This window comes from Hordeum vulgare, chromosome 6H (genome assembly GCF_904849725.1).
Source record: "Hordeum vulgare subsp. vulgare chromosome 6H, MorexV3_pseudomolecules_assembly, whole genome shotgun sequence".
NCBI lineage: Eukaryota > Viridiplantae > Streptophyta > Magnoliopsida > Poales > Poaceae > Hordeum > Hordeum vulgare.
This window is the reverse complement of record NC_058523.1, coordinates 24,322,123-24,342,684: the sequence shown is the minus strand read 5'-3', so window position 1 is coordinate 24,342,684 and position 20,562 is coordinate 24,322,123. Positions and strand designations below refer to the sequence as shown.

General features: G+C 41.8%; 1 protein-coding gene across 2 annotated transcripts; it reads left to right on the top strand.

Annotated features, from left to right (window-relative positions):
* The first annotated feature begins 5,477 nt into the window (after positions 1–5,477).
* LOC123403649 (protein fluG-like) lies at positions 5,478–19,539 on the top strand. 2 transcript variants are annotated; one of them, XM_045097565.1, is made up of 19 exons: positions 5,478–5,734; positions 6,402–6,653; positions 8,646–8,771; positions 14,072–14,139; positions 14,265–14,380; positions 14,491–14,596; positions 14,770–14,926; positions 15,105–15,200; positions 15,734–15,782; positions 16,069–16,331; positions 16,437–16,612; positions 17,092–17,212; positions 17,277–17,329; positions 17,423–17,552; positions 17,679–17,824; positions 17,920–18,108; positions 18,369–18,601; positions 18,693–18,832; positions 18,904–19,539. In XM_045097565.1, the coding sequence occupies exons 1-19, from the start codon at positions 5,561–5,563 to the stop codon at positions 18,964–18,966; spliced, it is 2,658 nt and encodes an 885-aa protein (XP_044953500.1). In that variant the 5' UTR covers positions 5,478–5,560; the 3' UTR covers positions 18,967–19,539. The 2 variants fall into 2 exon arrangements, with proteins under 2 accessions (XP_044953500.1, XP_044953501.1); XM_045097566.1 differs by lacking the exon at positions 8,646–8,771 and having other exon boundaries at positions 5,479–5,734.
* The last annotated feature ends 1,023 nt before the right edge of the window (positions 19,540–20,562 follow it).

The window sequence follows — 20,562 nt, the reverse complement described above, 5'->3', positions numbered from 1 at the left end:
TTTCTTGAGCAACCAAAGAATTTAAAGGAACATCATGAGGATCAATAGGAGCTTGCTTAGTAAGTAAAGTGATGATCATGTCAACCTTATTGTTTAGGGAGGAGATCTCCTCAACAGAGTTTACCTTCCTATCTGTTGGAGCTCTCTTGGTGTGCCATTGAGAATAATTTGTCATCATCTCATCCAATAGTTTCGTGCCAGCACAAAGTGTAGTTGACATAAAGGTTCCTCCCGCGGCCGAGTCTAACAGATTCCGCGAGGTAAAGTTCAATCCTGCATAGAAAGTTTGGATAATCATCCAAGTAGTAAACCCTTTCTGAGTTCATTTGGTATTTTTAATGCATTTACTGATTTTTTTGAGCTAAATGACCCAAAAATTGAAAAGCACTACAAATGTACTCTGAATAGGTTGAAAGTTGGCATAGTATCATCATTTCACCCACATAGCATGTGCTAAAAAGTTGAGAGGGTTGCGGCAAAAACTGGATGCACTTCGTATACAAATCAGACAATCTCTTTCGAAGTATCAGGGTTTCTTACGAAAACTCATCTGTTACAAAAAGGAATTTCATTTTTTTGAACTTATTTGAATTCAAGACTTTTTGTGTGTTCAAAATGCACCATTCAAGGCCACATCATCAATTTTCAACACTTTTTGAGTCCATTTGGTATTTTTCATCCATTTACTGATTTTTTCGAGCTAAATGACCCAGAAATTGAAAAGCACTACAAATGAACTCTGAATATGTTGAAAGTTGGCATGGTATCATCATTTCACCCACATAGCATGTGCTAAAAAGTTGAGAGGGTTGCGGCAAAAACTAGATGCACTTCGTGTACAAATCGGACAATCTCTTTCGAAGTATAATGGTTTCTTACGAAAACTCATCTGTTACAAAAGGGATTTCATTGTTTGAACTTAATTGAACTCAAGACTTTTTGTGTGTTCAAAATGCACCATTCAAGGCCACATCATCAATTTTCAGCACTTTCTGAGTCCATTTGGTACTTTTCATGCATTTACTGATTTTTTTGAGCTAAATGACCCAGAAATTGAAAGGCACTACAAATGAACTCTGAATAGGTTGAAAGTTGGCATGGTATCATCATTTCACCCACATATCATGTGCTATAAAGTTGAGAGGGTTGCAGCAAAAACTGGATGCACTTCGTGTACAAATCGGACAATCTCTTTCGAAGTATGAGGGTTTCTTACGAAAACTCATCTATTACAAAAGGGATTTCATTTTTTTGAACTTAATTGAACTCAAGACTTTTTGTGTGTTCAAAATGCACCTTTCAAGGCCACATCATAAATTTTCAACACTTTCTGAGTCCATTTGGTATTTTTCATGCATTTATTGATTTTTTGAGCTAAATTACCCAGAAATTGAAAAGCACTACAAATGAACTCTGAATAGGTTGAAAGTTGGCATGGTGTCATCATTTCACCCACATAGCATGTGCTATAAAGTTGAGAGGGTTGCGGAAAAAACTGGATGCACTTCGTGTATATATACGTGGTCGAAATGCATGATACCATAAAAAGTAGCAAATGAAGTTAGAAAGGGCTAAACCATTCAAATTTGGAAACTATAATGGCACAAACAGAAACTAGACATATATAAATTGGTCCAAGCAGTACATAATAACCGTAAATTTATCTTTAGGATTCAAATGGAACATATTGCTATCCTATGCAATTTTCATAACCTATGAATTGATCAAGAAACCATAAATTAACTATGACACACATATATATATATATTCTCCCACGGTTTTGCAAATATGCAACAAGGAAAATTCTTTCACTACAACTAAAGAGAAATTGATATTTATAGGATTTCAATGGAATATATTGCTATGCTATGCAATTTTCATATCCTATGAATTGATCAAGAAACCCTCAATTAACTATCCAATGGAACATATATAGAAACTGCATATTGCTATCCAATGGAACCTAGAGAGAACACTATATGCAATTTTTATAACCTTGGATCAAAGAACGCCGCGGAAAATTGTTTCACTACAACTAAAGAGAAATTGATATTTATAGGATTCCAATGGAACATATTGCTATCCTATGCAATTTTCATATCCAATGAATTGATCAAGAAACCCTCAATTAACTATCCAATGGAACATATATAGAAACTGCATATTGCTATCCAATGGAACCTAGAGAGATCACTATATGCAATTTTCATAACCTTGGATCAAAGAACGCCGTGGAAAATTGTTTCACTACAACTAAAGAGAAATTGATCTTTATAGGATTCCAATGGAACATATTGCTATCCTGTGCAATTTTCATATCCTATGAAATGATCAAGAAACCCTCAATTAACTATCCAACGGAACATATATAGAAAACTGCATATTGCTATCCAATGGAACCTAGAGAGATCACTATATGCAATTTTCATAACCTTGGATCAAAGAAACCCTCAAAACATACCTCGCCCATTGGAAGATCAGGACATGGAGTTTGAAACATAGTTGGATGATGACAACACCTTGTTGATCGACCGTGTACTCCAGATCAAGCCCCAAGAATTGCTCATGCTCCACCGTGGCGTCAAGCCATCCCTTCAACTGTCTAAGAAAATGCGGCACCTACCTACTGTCGTTCGTGTACACGACATTGAGTTTGGTCTTGCCATGTGCGAGCACCTCTCCGAAGCGAGTTGGCATGGTGGAAGAAGAGAAGGGAAGAAGAGAGGAGAGTGAGAGAGGAGTGAAACAGATAATGGTGAGAGACTCTGCTTCGGTTGTGCTTCTCATCGCTGGAAACAACGCGGGAGGCAAATCGTTTGGGCCATTAGTCCTGTGTTGAGCCACCAACCGGGACTAAAGAGTGATACGAACGGTTGCCACCACCACTTAAATCCCGGTTTGATCCACTAACCGGGACTAAAGGGGGATACGAACGGTCCACCGGGTCCCGGTTTGATCCACCAACCAGGACTAAACGGGGATATGAACGGTTCCGGCCTATTGGTCTCGGTTCGTGTATGGAACCGGGACCAAAGGGGTGACACGAACCGGGACCAATGGCCCATGATGCCCGGCCAGCGCCCTGGCCTCACAAACCGGGACCAATGACACCATAGGTCTCGGTTCGTGGGTGAACCGGGACTAATAGGATTGCAGGCCCTGGAACAAAGCCCTCTTTTCTACTAGTGAGTAATAGACGTCGGTAAGTTTAATGGTTTACTTGTCAAAGACGTAAAGCCTATATAATGATTATGCCTTTGATGATCTTCATAACTATGTCCAATCCTTTCAAATGTCAAAAAATATTTTATTTAGCCTTTGCTATTACGCTTTCGAGAGAGATGTCTCTAATGAACCTACGACCATTGGGTCCATTCACTTTATATTTACAGTGAAAGCTACGGGGGTGACTCAATGATGATGTAACAAGGTTATCCCTGCCTAACTCACGTCTTGATGGTGTGTCTAGCATCATCCGTGAGCGTGTAGAGGTGCGTCTCCGGTGGATCTGTCCCCGTCGAATTTGCTACGATCTCGTTGTAGTTTATCTACATTCATGTGTCTTTAAGTTAGATCCTTTCGATCTACGCTGTTCCTAAACGGTGGCAGTTGTTACGCTGGTTCTATGTGGTATTAGCATGATGAATTTTCGACTGTCTATTATAACAAGTTTTTCCTGGCTCAGGTGAGGAGGGTGATGATGGTGACACATCTCCGTCTCGCTTCAGTGCTTGTAGTCATCACTAGGTGGTCTATACATGTGAATGTAATTTTTATCATTTCTAATGTTTATTGTATTGGCATGGTTGAAGATGAATAAAACAAAAAAAATCTAAAAAAAGAGCTTACACCTTGCGTGTGACCGAGAGTTGGCTTACCGAACTCCTAGTTTCCTAACAAGCACCCTCCTAGCTGATTGTTCAGCGAACCGCATTATAAAGATCTCTATATATTCCTTGGAAAAAAGCCACTTCTTACTATGCACCGTTGGATTAAGTTTTATTATCACTGTCGGATCGATGCCCAACTTTATTGGGGCTGCTACGAATCAACTGGATGGTTTTCTTAAAAAATCATCCGCCTATTCGGCCCTTGGATTAGTGCGCTAGTGGCCGTTGGATCACACTGCTCCACGGCAACAACGAACACATCAGCTTCAACACAAAACCATTGAAGCCTCGACGGAGCTCCAACACAGCACTGAGAGCGTCCGGCGAGCTCCGTTGCAGCTCCGGTGGAGCTTCAACGCAACACCGACGCTCCGGCCAAGCTTCATTGCAGCCTCGGCGAAGCTCCAACGCAGCGGTGACGGGTCCGATGAAGCTTCATCGCAACTCCGATCAAGTTCCATGGAAACCCTGATGGAGCTCCAACGCAACATCGACGGCTTCGACGAAGCTCCATGACAACTCCGGCCGAGCTCCATTGCAGCCCCGGCCGAATTCCAATGCAGTGCCGACGGGTCCGATGAAGCTCCAAATGCAACGTCGACGGCTCCGACGAATCTCCATGGCAACTCCGGCCGAGCTCCATTGCAGCGCCGGCCGAACTCCAATGCAGCGCCGATGGCTCCGACGAATCTCCATTGCAGCAGCACGCCGTTGCACTGCAGCTCAGCACCGGCTGCCGGCTGCGATGCTTCGCTGCAGCACCAACACCCCGACGAGGAGGCAACGGAGGAGGAAGAGCCGTCGTCCGTCCACTAGCCGGGCAGACCGGATTCGAGATTCGTGATGGGAACGCGACCCGTCCGGTGGGCGGCCGCGCGGGGACCCGGTTCATGCCACCACCGCCACGCAAGGCCGACCAGTGCGCGGATCCCGCTGCCAGGGACCTATCCCCGCCAGAGTAAGAAAGGCTTGATGCGCCGTCGCTGCGCGTCGTGTTCCCCACGGGGTTGGTGTGGGGCGGACACGACAGGGACGAGTGGGTTGGGCTTCTGTCGCATCAGATAAGGAAGAAAGCGGTTGCCCTGCTAGGACGCGTGGCAAGCGCCGAAGAAGGCTTAGAGCAAGTACAATAAGGTACAGTCAGCAGGCTGTAAGGATTAAAATACTATATTTTTACTGAGTTGGATGAGAGAGAAGAGGAGAGAGAAGGGAAGCGGGCTCTTCGTGAAGAGCTAGCTCTAGCACGTGCTCGTAGGTGCTTTGTGAGAATGAAAGATAGGCCATATATGATAAAAGTAGTATTCTTTTATATCTAATTATTATACAAGCTAGCTATAAGGTGAACTATAAAATGACTTATAGCGAGGAGTTGGCTATACTATTAACCATGCTCTTATGCCGGGCTGATTAATTTTAATCGTTTTCCAACTTATTTTGAAAGATTACTGGGATCACGGACTACCCTGCGTTTCTCTGCCATCCGTTGTAAGACATCCGTGGCACCACCTGTGCCTGTCTGTATGCATGTAGACAATGGAGGACCCGTGAGTGACACCGGCCAACATTGGCATCTTACCTACTAGGCTACTACTAGTACTACTTCGTTCCGGTGGTAGTAGCACCGCGGGAGTGACCGCGAGAGACAGCGGCGGTGACCCACACCCGAGGAGATGGATATGGAGGCAAAGTATGCTGATCTGCGGCGCGCGGCGGAGGAAACGGCGGTGGTGGACGCACACGCGCACGACCTCCTCGCCGCCGGCTCCACCCTGCCCTTCACCCGCTGCTTCTCCGAGGCCGACGGCGACGCGCTCACCTTGGCCCCACACTCCCTCCCTTTCAAGGTAAGCAGTACCATTTCCTTGTAGGAGTAACAAGCATGCATGCACCGATGCAAGAAACCCTTGTGATCACACAAAGCATGCACGAACTCATCCGCATTCCGCAACCCACGGAATACACACACTTTGGTGGCTGCTTTATCTCAGCAGGGCGAAAGCCTATTTCATCCGCACAGTCTCTTTAAAGTTCCTTTTCTTTTCCTTACTAGGTAAGAGATCAAATCTATCCTGTGCTGAAAGCTAAACGTCAAGCTTTTCTTGATTCTGATTGAAAGAATTAAAACGGAACCCCATGCCATGGAGGGGCTGTGGAGGGGATCGGAGGAGCAGACGAGCTAGCTGATGGGGCTGTGTCTTGTCTGGTTCTTTCTTCTGGTGTCGAGGACTTTTCGTGTGGCGTACGTCCTGACAAATGTTCCCTGCTTTCTCGTGATGTGTTCCGTTCGGGCGGTGCTCTGTGAGACCATTCCAACACTAGCTAGTTCTGTTTCTGAAATACGTACGGGAAATGTTGTGTTACGTACATAGTCTTGGCATGTAGGAGTACATACTTTCGCTATCTCATACTCCCTCCATACCTAAATAATTGCAGTTCGTTTAGTTCTCCCCATTACAATTATTTAAATACAAGGGAAGTACATTTTATGCAACCAATACTAATTTAATGCAGCGAAGCCTGAGGGACATTGCTGCATTGTACGACTGTGATGCCTCATTTGAGAAGGTGGAGGAGTTCAGAAGGGCTCAAGGCCTGTCATCTATCACTTCAAAATGCTTCCAAGCTGCCAATATATCCGCGCTTGTTGTAGATGATGTCTCCAAATTTAACGAAATCCTTGAATTGGAATCTCACAACGCATTCGCTCCCAAGGTTTACAGAATTGTCGGAATCGAGACGCTGGCGGAAACAATTATTAATGAGGTGAGTATGCCTTTATTAATGCTATTTGTGTTTTTTTGTGAATGCCCTTGTCGTAATAGATGATTATGGTGTCTTGATGCATTCTCTTCCAAATTTAGATGCATGTTTGTCAATATATTTGACTATGAAGGATTAAACATATTGAGGGGGGGGGGGGGGGGGGGATATGCACGAAGGCAAATAACTCGTAAGAGAATAGTGTGAATAAAAGGGGGGCTTACCCCTAGCGTGCATCCGTTGATGCATGGAGCCTTTTATTCAAAAACTAGCAAATAGCTCTGAAGTTTAATACAAGCTCATAAAGAGCTATAAAAAGGCAACAAATAAAAATATATAAATGTGCCACAACCGGCATAAATAGGCCTAGATGACTAAGCACCTATCCCGAGCTACCATCTTTCATCAGGCAAACTCAGTAACCATAGGCTCCCTGGCTTCCGCAGGAGTTAGTAACGATCACATACGGATCCATACTACAAGAATTCTGTTAATACGTGACGGAACTAATCCGTCACCGATGAGTGCAAAACTGTCATGGGTGGACATGTTTGACGGATTTGAAATCCGTCATGTATATCGTGTCATAATTTGACATCGTACCTTCCATGACGGATCTTGGCCGTCATGGATCTTCCCCAAGCCCGCCCAGGCCCAAACCATTGTGACGAAACAATCCGTCATAGCCTTATGCCACGTTGGATTTTCGATTACCAGTTGGGATGATGTGGCTGGCTACGTGGATATTACTTTTCGTCACAGAATTCGTCATGGATTTAGGCACAATTCAAATTTGGTCCAGTGCATTTCTTTCAACCCAATTTTGACACAATGCATTCTTCAGCAAATTTTGGCCCAAAGAGAAAGTATTTCTAACCCGTTCACACAATAGGCAGCAATATGTAAGTATATATTTTGCTAAAAAAGAATCTGTATGTACATACAACATATCAATATATACATCATGTAGTGATAATTTACAACATAGATTCATTAAATATATCACACAACAAGGTTAAGAAGGAGTACAATCCAGCTTACATAACAAAAAAAAAAACTTTCAAGGGTTTATTCAGGGTCTTGTCGACAACTCTTCTGATGGCAACTATCATGTTGTGGTGGATTATGATGGGTAGCACCGAGTAGCCCGCTACCCAATCATACCTAGCATATTTAAAAGAACATTAGATTTATGTAGGTTCATAAATAGTAGTACATGTCCAAAATTCTTAAAATCTTATTGTTCCTACAAATGAGAATAACATGGCATCTACAATTTAACAAGAGTAAACAAAAGGTTCCTTAATATTAATCCATGAAAAGTGTGCGACACGAAGGTCAAACCAAGACAACCTATAAGTAACAAAGTAAGGAAACACAAATGAACATTTGACGAGCAGCGGCATGAAACTCAATGTTTATGTTGCTGGTACATCTCAAAGCGCTGACAAATATAGGGTAATAACTGCAAATGGCATGGAAAATATCAACAAAGGATATGATAAAGTTTCCTAGAGAAATTTCCCACACTTCCTCAGAAAACATTAAGCTACGTACTTATTATTAAAGGAAAAACAGAATTTGTGATCTAGTGGACTATGAAACTTGAAAAATACTTAAGAAGCAATGAAATATTCCATTTATATTCAAGGACGTGTAGAAAAGCTTTTATATCACAAACATCAATCATATTAATGAATGACAGATCTCTCAAGGACATTTTTTAACAGAACATATACCGCAATATAAAATCATATGAAACAAAGAAGTTGACATTGGAGTATGCATGCTTTGATTTATCTAAGCAACAAAAGAACTAGTGCATAACAGATTTATGTGGTTTTGTTGTACCGTATATGTCCAAAATATCCCAAAATGCAGAACTTTCACTAGCAGGAAAAAAGTTAGAGGAAAATATCACAGATCTTTCAATGACATGTAGTTCATCACAAATCTTTATCACAGAAATGTATTACATATTTTGTTTGCAACCAGCGCACGAAGGAAGAACAAAAAACATTGTGGAACAGAGGGATGGAGAGAAGAAAAGCCTCACCTGATCTTGAGGAGGAGCACAAGGGAAAGTCACAAGCAACAGGAGAGTACGCAACGTTGTTACCCGTGTGTGCACTTCTTATTTGGCAGCTCCTACATTATTTTCGATATTCTAAACAAATTTTTATAAGATTATAAGATTGCATCGTCACGTATCATAGGTACAATATGGACGTTGAAAAAGACAAATACGTGCCCTTTTAGTTGCTTATTACTAGGCAATTTGGCGCTAGTTATTAAAAAAAGATGTGGAAACCCTATAGTAGCCCATTATGCGGCACCTATTTCATAATAACATTGAGTTATGAACACGAAGGAGCCAAAATTTATTGATGGTGACTTACCGTGTGTTAAGCTGAGATAAAGATAAAAGGTGGAGGTGCTTTTGTTCCTCCTGATGAAGCAGTGCATCGGCGCATCCCTTGGTCCAGGTTGTGTGGAAAGCATAGAGGTCGATTAAATCATCATGTAGAACCCCTAAATAGAAGTAAAGCTTCTATGTATCAATTATACCCACAATAGAAACATGCAAGAATCGATTCCAATTGTCACAATAAGCAGCTTCCATATATGAACATACCAAACACCCTAATATGGTTTTACTAAGTTGGTCCTGCAATCTCACTACATTAGCTGGTCACCAAAAAGTAACGGGTGAACTCATGGTGCAACCAAATGGAGAAAATAAAGAGGATAAGGTCAACATGCACCTCGCTTCTAGTAGTAAATCCTTGCAGCAGAAGATATCACACATATAATCCCAAAAAGGAGCAACTAACATTAAATGAGCACCTTCTGTGTAGCTTGAATATTAGCAGCAGTATCAGGTATCCCTATTCCTAAATTTTGGCTTGCTCTTTAACTGAAACCAATAAAATTCGGTACTGTAACCACCTTACAGTGATCCGTGCACATTTATTAAATTTCTCAAACCCCATTACAGCTGCGGAATTGATCACGCGCAGCGCATCACTGAAGCTGCTGCGTACAAGTAGGATGCACATAAGCGCAAGGAAGGATCTGAGGAGAATGAAAGGTACCAGAAGGCGAGTGATGATGGCGGCAGCATTGGAGAACTGGGACAGGAGGCGGGAGTTGAGATCATACCATCGCTCCGTCTCCTCCCGTGCCTTCCTCACCCGTTGCTGCATCTTCCACACCACAACCTCCATCCCGATCAACCGCTCCGTTTCCCTTAGCGACCCCGGTCCTCAATCGATTTCTCGGCAGCGCTTGCCTATTTTCTTAGGGAACGTCTGCAGCTGCTGAGAACGAGGCACATATGATAGGCTGGGCTCGGCTCAACCTGACCATTAGAGGCAATGGAATTTTGAGGCAAAATACTAACATACTTTGAGCTAACAGGAATCGTATAAATATTTTTCTATTTGGGAGAAGAATTATGTGAGCACACAAACTCAAGATGATTATGGTTGTCTCAAACTAACTATGCAAGGTTATTCGTGCACTTCGATGAGCAACACATAATGCCATTTGTTCATGTTGAATGAAGAAGTGGTCCTGCACACGAAATTCCCCAATGTGCAGTGATGAACCCTACCTTCCAATGGTCTGAACCAAAATCGGGCAATGTATGTTAGCAGCAAGGAAGCATCGAACAGTTGCAAGCAAGCAGCAGCAAGCCAGGGGCAGGGGCAGGGCCAGGTTGTGGACGCGGGAGACGACTAGGGGAGGGAGGACGACGGAGACGGCGGCGCCACGCCAGCGGCGGCAGACGCAGGCGCATGCGATGACGTCGCGGCGCGGGGGCCAGCGCTTGGCGCCGGCATAGACGCGGCGGACGATGTCGGTGAGCAGCTCCGGCAGCAGGCGGGACCACCTCTCCTCGTCGGCCTCCCCCTCCTCCTCCTCCTGGCGGCGGCCGGGGGCGTCCTCTGGGGCGACCTCGGGTGGAGCTGGATCCATGCCTACCGCCGGATGGACCTGGGAGCCGCCAGAGCTGCGACGTGAGAGGAGGAGAGGGGGAGGGCCGGTGGCGAGCTAAAGGAGGAGGAACACACTTGAGATAGGAGGAACGACATGTCAGGCTGCTCGGCAGAAGAGAAGCCGGCGGCGGCAGGATAGACGGGGGAAAAGAAATGGATATGAATTGTGTGCTGCCCGTTGGATCTTGGAAAATCGAATGGTTTGGGAGCTCGATCCGTGGGCATGTTGACTCGACCAATGGGAATGCATAGTTTTTCTCAGATAGGATCGCTCCCTGTCCATCCACATCAGCACGAACCATCCATGACGGACCAACTCCTAGATATGTGACGGTTTTTATGACGGTATCTCGATGTCCGTCATGATAGGGCTACCATTTCGGGCCCAGCCTCACCATGTCAATTTGCGACGGTTTATGTGACGGATTTCATGAACGTCATGAGAAATCCGTCATGGATTAACAGATTTCTTGTAGTCATGCGGTGGCCCTGTAGATAACCTGCAAAAAAATTGTATTGATATGTCTGTTAAAAAAAGTCATTTCAGCAGTTCTAAATAGCCCAAAACATTGCACATACTTCTATCTGAATATGTTTCGCTATATTAGCGTGCACCCCGTGTAAGCACGTCCCAAATAACATGCGTATACTACGAGGAGGATTTATATTAAAGGCTATTTGAAGTGAGCGCCATAAAATCCTGGCGATCGGACAACGAAGAAAGAGGTGTTTGATAGTCTCATTTTGAAACTGCATGTATTATTACCTCCCAATTACGTTTAGCCAAGTTATCCTTTGTTAGGATCACCTCCTTATGAACAAACCACATAAAGACTTTGATCCTTTATGGGACTTTGACCTTCCAAATATGCAGTGACTTTGGGATTGGGCCCAAATCTCTGAGATCAAGATACATAGATTTGATCAAAAAGATACCATTCGTACAAAGTTTCCACTGAAGTTTGTCTGCATTAGCTATAAGTTGTACATCCATCAACCTTCGTACAAGATGCAACCAGCATACCCATCTATCTCCAACAAGAGCTCTCCGGAATTGTATATTTAGAGAATAGTTTGTAATACACTAGCAACAAAAACGTCTTTACGTTGTACTATATTATAGAGAGATGGATACTGAATGGCAAGTGGTGTCTTCCCTAACCACATATCCTCCCAGAATCTCATCGACACACCATTTCAATGATGAATTTAGTTCTTTGGAAGAAAGCAGCCTTTGTCCTCATAAGGCCCTTCCAAAAAGGTGAATCATTGGGTCTGACAAAAACCTAGGCCAAGGTCTTATTTTGCAAGTACTTATTATGCAAAATTTGTATCCACATGCTTTCATCTTCAATAGATAATATGAACAGCCACTTACTGAGCAGACATCTGTTCTTAACCTCTTAATTCTCAATCCCGAGGCCACCCTGGTCTTTCAGCCTACAAATGATACCCCATCTAGTAAGCCTGCTTTTTTTTCTTAGTGTCATCGCTCTGCCAAAAGAAACGAGATCGATAAAAGTCCAACCTTTTCCGTACCCCAACAGGCATCTCAAAGAAGGACAAGAGGAACATCGGCATACTCGTAAGATCCGAGTTAATCAGTATTAGCCAACCTTCGTAAGACATGAGCTTGCCCTTCCAGCAGCTTAGTTTTTTTCTGAATCAATCCTCGATACACTTCCATTCCTTATTAGTGAGCTTACGATGATGAACCGGTACACCCAGATGACTAAAAGGTAGAGTACCCAACTCACATCCAAAGAGTTGATTATAAGCCTCTTGCTCGTCCCTGGCTCTCCCAAAGCAGAACAATTCACTTTTGTTAAAGTTTATCTTCAAACCCGATAACTGTTCAAAAAGGCATAACACAAGCTTCATGCTTCTAGCTTTTCCAAATCATGCTCCATGAATAGAATAGTGTCATCAACGTATTGTAAAATGGACGCTCCACCACCAACTAGATGTGGGACCAGTCCAGCTACTCGGCCCTCATCTTTAGCTCTTGCTATCATATCCGCTACTATGTTAAACAGGATAGGAGACATTGGGTCACCCTGTCTTAGAGCCTTAGACGTTTGGAAGTAGTGACATATATCATCATTCACTTTAACTCCAAAGCTGCACTTTTGTACCAAAGAATCAACATGTTTCCTCCAAACTTCGTCAAAACCCTTCATACGCAAGGCTTGCTGTAGGAAAGGCCAATTTACTTTATCATATGCCTTTTCGAAATCCACTTTGAAGATAACCGCATCTAGTTTTTTCGAATGGATTTCATGCAATGTTTTATGCAGGACCACCACACCCTCTAGTATGTTCCGGCCCGGCATGAAAGCAGACTCGGTTGGTTGTACAACCGAGTTTGCAACCCTCATCAGCCTATTCTTTCATTAGATTGCAAGTTTGATTTCCTCTGATGCTCTCTTGTTGGGCTTGGTTGGTGTGTTGAGACCAAGGTTTTCCCATGACACCCGACAATTGTTTCCTTCACTGATAGTCTTCCTCACACTGCTTCCTAGGCCATCCACAGGTTGCTTGGTCGATCTGGTTGCAACGCTTGCGTGTTCGACGACTAGGAGCCATCAATCTCCCATCTAACTCATGTTGTCCAAGAAGAGGTGTTCTCCTGGGTGAGGGTCGGTGCCAAAGGACAAGCCAACTTGCTACCATAGTAATTTTCATTTTGTTTGGGGGTTGGGGGGCTGCTTCTTCATATATCAATGAACCTTGCGTATTCGTGAAAAAAGAACCTGTGAATCAAATCCTCATGATAGCCATGGAAATACAAGATGGAAATCACCCAATAGTTCACAACCCTAGCAATATTGTAATAAAAACTATTGACCCTCACATTCATCCAAATGGCACCCTAACCAACATTCCGGCAACAAATTCTCACCTCTACTCGATTATTTGCCTAACACTAGTCGGTAGACTTCTCTAGCACTTATTCTGAGCACTTAGCATGGATTCACCTTGCTTGCTATTGCCAAGGCCCTACCTTGATAGCATGATATTGATGTTACTCAATATGATAACTAGACCGCCAAAATATATTGAAAATGTCCTTAATTACGAAAATGTCCTTGATTTCAAATCGTACCCTATTCAATGTTGATATGTGTCATCGATGACAGTCCCAACTAGGACTTGGGACTAAGTTTTTGTTCAACACTTACTTATAATTAGTGTCTTAGTCATCTTATTACTCATCATCCAAACCCACATGGGGGCCTATAGTGGCACTTTTTGATCGGCGTACATGCCAATCGAGTCTAAATAACAGATTGGTTACCTAGTTAAATAGCGATCTTCACTAGATTACTATGTCAACCTATTTTTACTGCAATTCTTGATTCACATGAATAATGTCAAGTGTTTTTTGACTAAATAGTCACAAAGTGAATACTATTTCAGGAGTCACTTTCTGGATCAAGCTGGACACTAGACTCATTCACTGAAGCTTTTGTGGCAAAGCTCAAATCATATCCTACACAATTTCGGATGTTGTCTGTTTGTGACTATGTGTGTGCGCGCAAGTGCATGTGTGTCTCTTTGTTTGTTTGTTTGAACTCTGTAAATAACTAAATATCCTTAAAAAATTCCTCACAGTTACCAACAAAATTGTTGGATTGAAAAGCATAGCTGCACACAGAAGTGGATTGGATATTGATCCAAGTGTTAGCAAGGTGGATGCAGAGGATGGTCTTCAGAAGGACCTAGCAAGTAAGCATATTTCTTTGTTGGGAGATAGAAATGTGTAAGCCGATAAAATAGGGTTGCTAGTTAATAATGACAATGGCCCATTAAGCTTATTAGTCGTCAATACTTTTCAGCACGGAGGCCTCTTCGGATTACAAACAAAAACCTGGTTGACTATATATTTATTCGTAGTCTTGAAATTGCTGTGGAGTTTCACTTGCCAATGCAAATTCATACAGGGTAAGGACAACATTTTAAATCCTATATATCAAAACACGGTGGATTAATTTCAATATGTATCTCTAGTATAAATATGGTTGTGTGCATCAGACAATCAGAGGCCAAGGATCATCCCCTCTTTTTAAAAAAAAAATCTCCAATGTATATGGCATATGATTTCCAAGCAATTTCAGGTTTGGAGACAGGGACGTGGAATTACGAAATTGCACCCCTTTTCATCTGCGTTCTCTTCTTGAAGACAAAAGATTTGCCAAGTGCCAAATAGTTCTACTAAATGCTTCATATCCATTTTCAAGGGAAGCATCCTATCTTGCATCTGTTTACTCCCAGGTGGAACCCCATTTTTACTACTCCCTCCGATCCATATTAATCATCGCAGCTTTAGTAGAAAGTTGTACTAAAGCTGCGATAATAAATATGGATCGAAGTGAGTAACAAATTACACATTGTCCGTTTTAATTATTTTCTTCATTTTAAGTTATTAACCATCTTACACAAACCACAATAGGTCTACCTTGATTTTGGCTTTGCATTTCCAAAACTTAGTGTTCAAGGAATAACATCATCACTTAAAGAGCTCCTAGAGCGAGCTCCCATAAAGAAGGTAAAGTATCTGTCTTCTGAATAGCTGTTTCTAGGAAGGTCATTGTTACGAATACATATTTTACTTTACTTTTCATGGATAGTGCTGAATACAAACTGAGGATTCTCATGCTGTTGGAACCAAAAACAACTCAAAGGTAGTACTCCTTCTAGTCACCACTTGTCTTAGTGGATACCGACATAGTGCCAAAACTCCTTTGACCCTGTGAAATATTTATAAATACAGTACGGTTACAATATTAAGAAAATATTTGTGAAGGCAAATCACCTCACACTTTATCCAGATGCTCAATTTTAAGTTTATAATATTCACACAGATATTTATAGATAAATTAATTAATTAAAATTGACTGCATCTATATCAAGACCCTTGTCAATCCTTGTCTAGTATTCACTCTCATGATTCCTCTGAACAGAAGTCCATTGCTATCAATTCTGCTCATATTTGATGCATGTATTATTTTTATCTGAAGTTTGCCACCTCTGGAAATACTATACTCTCATACACCTAGCAATTTTTAACATTAATTTCAGGTCATGTTCAGCACAGATGGATATGCTTTTCCCGAGACATACTATCTAGGTATGTTTATCCATCTTATCTATATGAAGTACTATTAAATAAGGTGAATCTTATAAGTCAATACGAATGTATATGCTTATAAAGAATAAGGGACTTTGAACTGAATAAGTTAGGGAGCAATAATTTTTAAGTTTGTCACAAATAAAAGTTAAAAAAGTGGAATATATATTTGATGTGATACAGAGCCTATTGATATACATATTTCCTAGTTCATTTAGGAGTTTAGGACCGTAGACGTACAGTTATTTCTTTTAGGTATTGAGTTTTAGCTTGGGCTGATTTACAGGTGCAAAATGGGCACGTGATATCGTTTACCGTGTCCTCTTAGCTGCATGTGAAGATGGTGATCTTACCATTCAGGAAGCTATCGAAGCAGTTGAGGATATCTTGAGAAGAAATGCACTGCATCTTTACAAGTTGGATGTCGTCCATGAAAAAGTTATTAATATTGATGATAATAGCACATCATCGTCATCCTGTGTCAAGAAAGATGATGTGATTCTTGTTCGAATGGTTTGGAATGATGCTTCAGGTCAACATAGATGCCGTGTAAGCATATCTTCCAGACCACATACAACATTGTTAAGTTTTTTTTTCCTTAGAATTGTTACTATTTTAGTAGGTAGTCTTGAGAAATGGAAACTTTACTTTCAGGCCTTGCCAGCCGAGAGATTTTACGGCATTGCACGGAATAAGGGTGTTGGTCTGGGTATTGCAGCAGTGGGGTTTACTTCCTTTAGAGATGCCCCAGCAGCTGGGACAAATCTTACTTGTGCAGGAGAGGAAATCAGGCTTGTGGCAGATATGTCAACACTTTTGAGGATCCCATGGTGAATGTCCTTAATTAATTTATTTTTGAACAAATTATTGTTATTTTTTATATATAAATTGGGTCAAACCTTAATTTTTGAACAATTTACTTATTTCTTATTATCGTTTCTCTCTCACACAGACCCAACTTTCCTTTTAGATCAACCACCCCAACTTGTACATAAGCATGCCGATTTGTTGCTTATACCTGGCGAAGGATATCCTTATGGTTTCTGTTCTGTACATAACTACTAGTCCCTCTGTATCACAATATAAGAGGGTTTTTTATAATCCCTTTGTATCAAAAAAAAGTATATTTCGATATAGAGGGAGTAATTACTTGGTTCTTATCAGGCATATGCATTTCCAGATTGTTCACAACCTATCCGGACAAACCGAGAATTCACTACGACATAGTCTTAACAATGGCAACCTTAAATTTTTGAAGGAAAAACATTAGCTTGTGATTGTACTAATCGCACTTTACACTTCTTACAAGGTCAAGAAACGAAGAAATGGTGATGGCTGACATGATAACCGGTTCCGGCGAAGCCTCCGAATACTGTCCTAGAAATGCTTTAAGAAAAGTGATAAAAGTTCTGCTAGATGAATTCAATGTGGTAAGAATAAACCTATAAAAATGTAGTTGATGTCTTTTTGTTGATGCTTAGTTTTTTTTCCTAGACAGTGATGGCAGGTTTCGAGAATGAATTTTATCTCCTCAGGAAATCATTCAGGTAGCTTTGCCTGACTCTGTAGTCTGTGTAAAATTAATCGTGGTAGGAAGGATCTATCCGCTCGTTCTTTATATGTACTGAAAACTCATGCAGTGAGGGCCATGAACAGTGGGTACCATATGATAATAGCAGTTACTGCTCGACTTCAGCATTTGATGGTGCATCATCTATACTGAAAGAAGCATATTCCTGTCTTAAAGCTGCAGAAATTGTGGTTGAGCAGGTAACAAGTGACTTTTGTAGATGTGAAGAACTTCTGGTGTCAAATTGGTTACCCTTTTTTTGTGTATTGATTTAGTGATCTTTTTTTCTGTTTTCACCTATATTCTTCCTCCTGCAAGTATAACAGATGCATGCTGAAGGTGGTAATGGGCAGTTCGAGATAGCCTTAAAGTATGTGTTATGCACTCTTGCTGCTGATAATCAAATATATGCCCGAGAAATTATTAAATCCGTTGCTCGAAAACACGGAGTGATAGCAACATTTCTACCAAAGTAAGTCAACAGATTAACATATCGTAATCCATCTTGTTCAATGACACAAGCAGGTATCTAGTATATGATGCAATGTTTTCATTGGCAATTTCCAGACCAGACCTGAATGAACTTGGATCCGGTTGTCATGTGCACCTGAGCTTATGGGAGAATGACCAAAATGTTTTTATGGGCTCAAATAAATATAGTTACCATGGGATGTCAAATACCGGTGAACGGTTCCTTGCTGGAGTTTATCATCATCTTCCATCGATACTGGCATTTACTGCCCCTCACCCACACAGGTATTACTTCAATCATAAGCAGGAGATTTTGTAAATATAGTCTCCAATGCGATTGAATACCCAATCACTACTTTTTTAGGCATATGTTGCTAGACATTTATGGTTTTTGCTATCCTGAAAGTAGTTTTCATGGCAAGGTTATTGATTTTTTTAGGATTACCAATCCAAATATTTTTTGTAAATACATATAGTTTTTTATTTGTTTACCGAAGATGAGGGGTATGATGATTGTGATTTTATTTCTGTGCATACATATACAGCTATGACCGAATTCAGCCACACACATTTACTGGAGCATATCTTTGCTGGGGGAAAGAGAACCGGGAGGCTCCGTTGAGGACCTCCTGCCCACCGGGCGTGCCTCCTGATTTTGTCAGCAACTTCGAGGTCAGATCTTTCGACGGGTGCGCGAACCCTCACCTTGGCCTCGCCGCCATCGTCACCGCCGGCATCGACGGATTAAGGAGAGGCCTGAAGCTGCCTCCACCAACTGGTAAACACTAATTTCTCATTGCTTTCTTGAGCTTTCAACATCTTAACCACGAGTGTTTCACTCGGGGAAATGTGTCTCTTGGCTCTTGCAGAACTGAATCCTGCAGATTGCGCTTCACACGAGAGGCTACCGCACGACTTGCTGGGATCTGCAGAGGCACTTGCGGCGGACGAGATTTTTCATGAACTGATGGGTGATAAACTTGTTACTTCTGTTATAGCTATGCGAAAGGTAACTAGTAGACACACTCCAGTGTACTGTTTCCATCTGCTCTTCATATTACTAATCTTCGTGATCTACAGGCTGAGATCGAGCATTACGCGAAGAACCCAGTGGCAGTCCACCATCTCATTCACCGTTACTAGCGATGCCTATTTGCCTTGCTTGGTGATCGATCGGGATCGGGTTGAAAAAGTACTGCTCTGCTTTCAGACGTTGCTCTGTTCTCAGCACTTCACATGTATGTGGATGAGTAAATGTTGTCCAGATGATTGCTCATGATCTCGGCAATGCACTTGCCGTTGTCAGACTTTTTCAGTTAATAAGTGGTAGAGACCAAGGTTTAGATGATTGCTCACCGACAAAGCTGCGCCAGGCCCTGGGATGGTGGCAGCAGGGCCATTTTCACCCTCCGCCCTTCCCCCAGATCTGGTCCCCGGCAGCACCGCCAGCTTCCACCGACGACGGGGGCGGCCTCCCCGGCCATCCCGTCCTCGAGGTGCTGCTCCCGTCGGTTGCATGTTCAAAAGTTTGATTTGTCAGTACCGGAGCTTGATGTGTCGATGTGTTGGATCTTCAGGCTATGAGCAACCCTTACACCTGATAAAACTGATATGTGGATGTGGATTCACACATGTGAGTGGCTTGATGTATACAATGGACATATCTATCTTTCTTTGACAAATCTGTGCATATATAAATGTCGTACAATTGATGCACGCATGTCGTACAATTCCAGTTCACTTGCTTGTGTTTCTTCATTCTGGTTATTTTCGTCATTCTCGCTAATCTCATCAGATTGTCTGTTTCTGGTAATACGTCTTTTGACATGAAATAAAGGCTGTACACCCATGTCAATTGCAATAGATCTCACAATATCCAAACTTGTTGCAAAGCCTTCATTTCTATACTTCACAAAATATGAGATGGCACCTTCAGTCTGTTTAAGAGTAACATCAATGCACACAAATTTAGACTGCAACTTTTCACTCACCATGTTTATAGTGAACAAAACGTCATGCCAAATGACCATGCCAAGTAAAAATTCAAATTTCTCAAGTGCGGTAGCCAAAGATTTTGCGTCGCTCTTAGTCTTGAAGTCATCAGTAGAAGTTCTCTTCAATTCTAGTACTCCCTCCGTCTCGGTTTATAGGTCATCTTAGGTTGTGCACCGCAACCAAGACGGAGAGGAAAACAAGAGAAATTAATGTTAATTTGCTAATTAATATCATTGCATGCAATGAATTGACCAATGCATGTCCTGCTAGTTAGTCTTAAGTCATTAAAAACATAAACGCCCCACGTCTCTTATTGGTTGATTCCTTTATTCAAGTCAAAAAACAAAAAACGAGGCGAAAGTTAATGCATCGTGCCTTAGTGTTTTGGGATTATTTGATTTTCGTAAGATGACTTATAAACCGAAACGAAGGGAGTAATGATTTTCTTAACTCGGGTGCTTGATAACTCATAGCATGAACACTCTTTATTTGACTCTCCCATCGAGTGTTACACAAAGACTTAACTGTCATTTTTGGAACATGATCAAACAATAGCTGCCATCTTTTAGTACAGCTTGAAAACAATATATAAATTCTTTGCACAACACCAAAGAAAGTAATAGCTTTACTGCAAGATTTTGCCATATCACTAAGAGTAAGATTTAGACTATGACAAGCACATAGCATGAACAATGCTCTTGGATTAGTTTCAAGTAATCTGCTTTGTACCCCTTGATGTTTTCC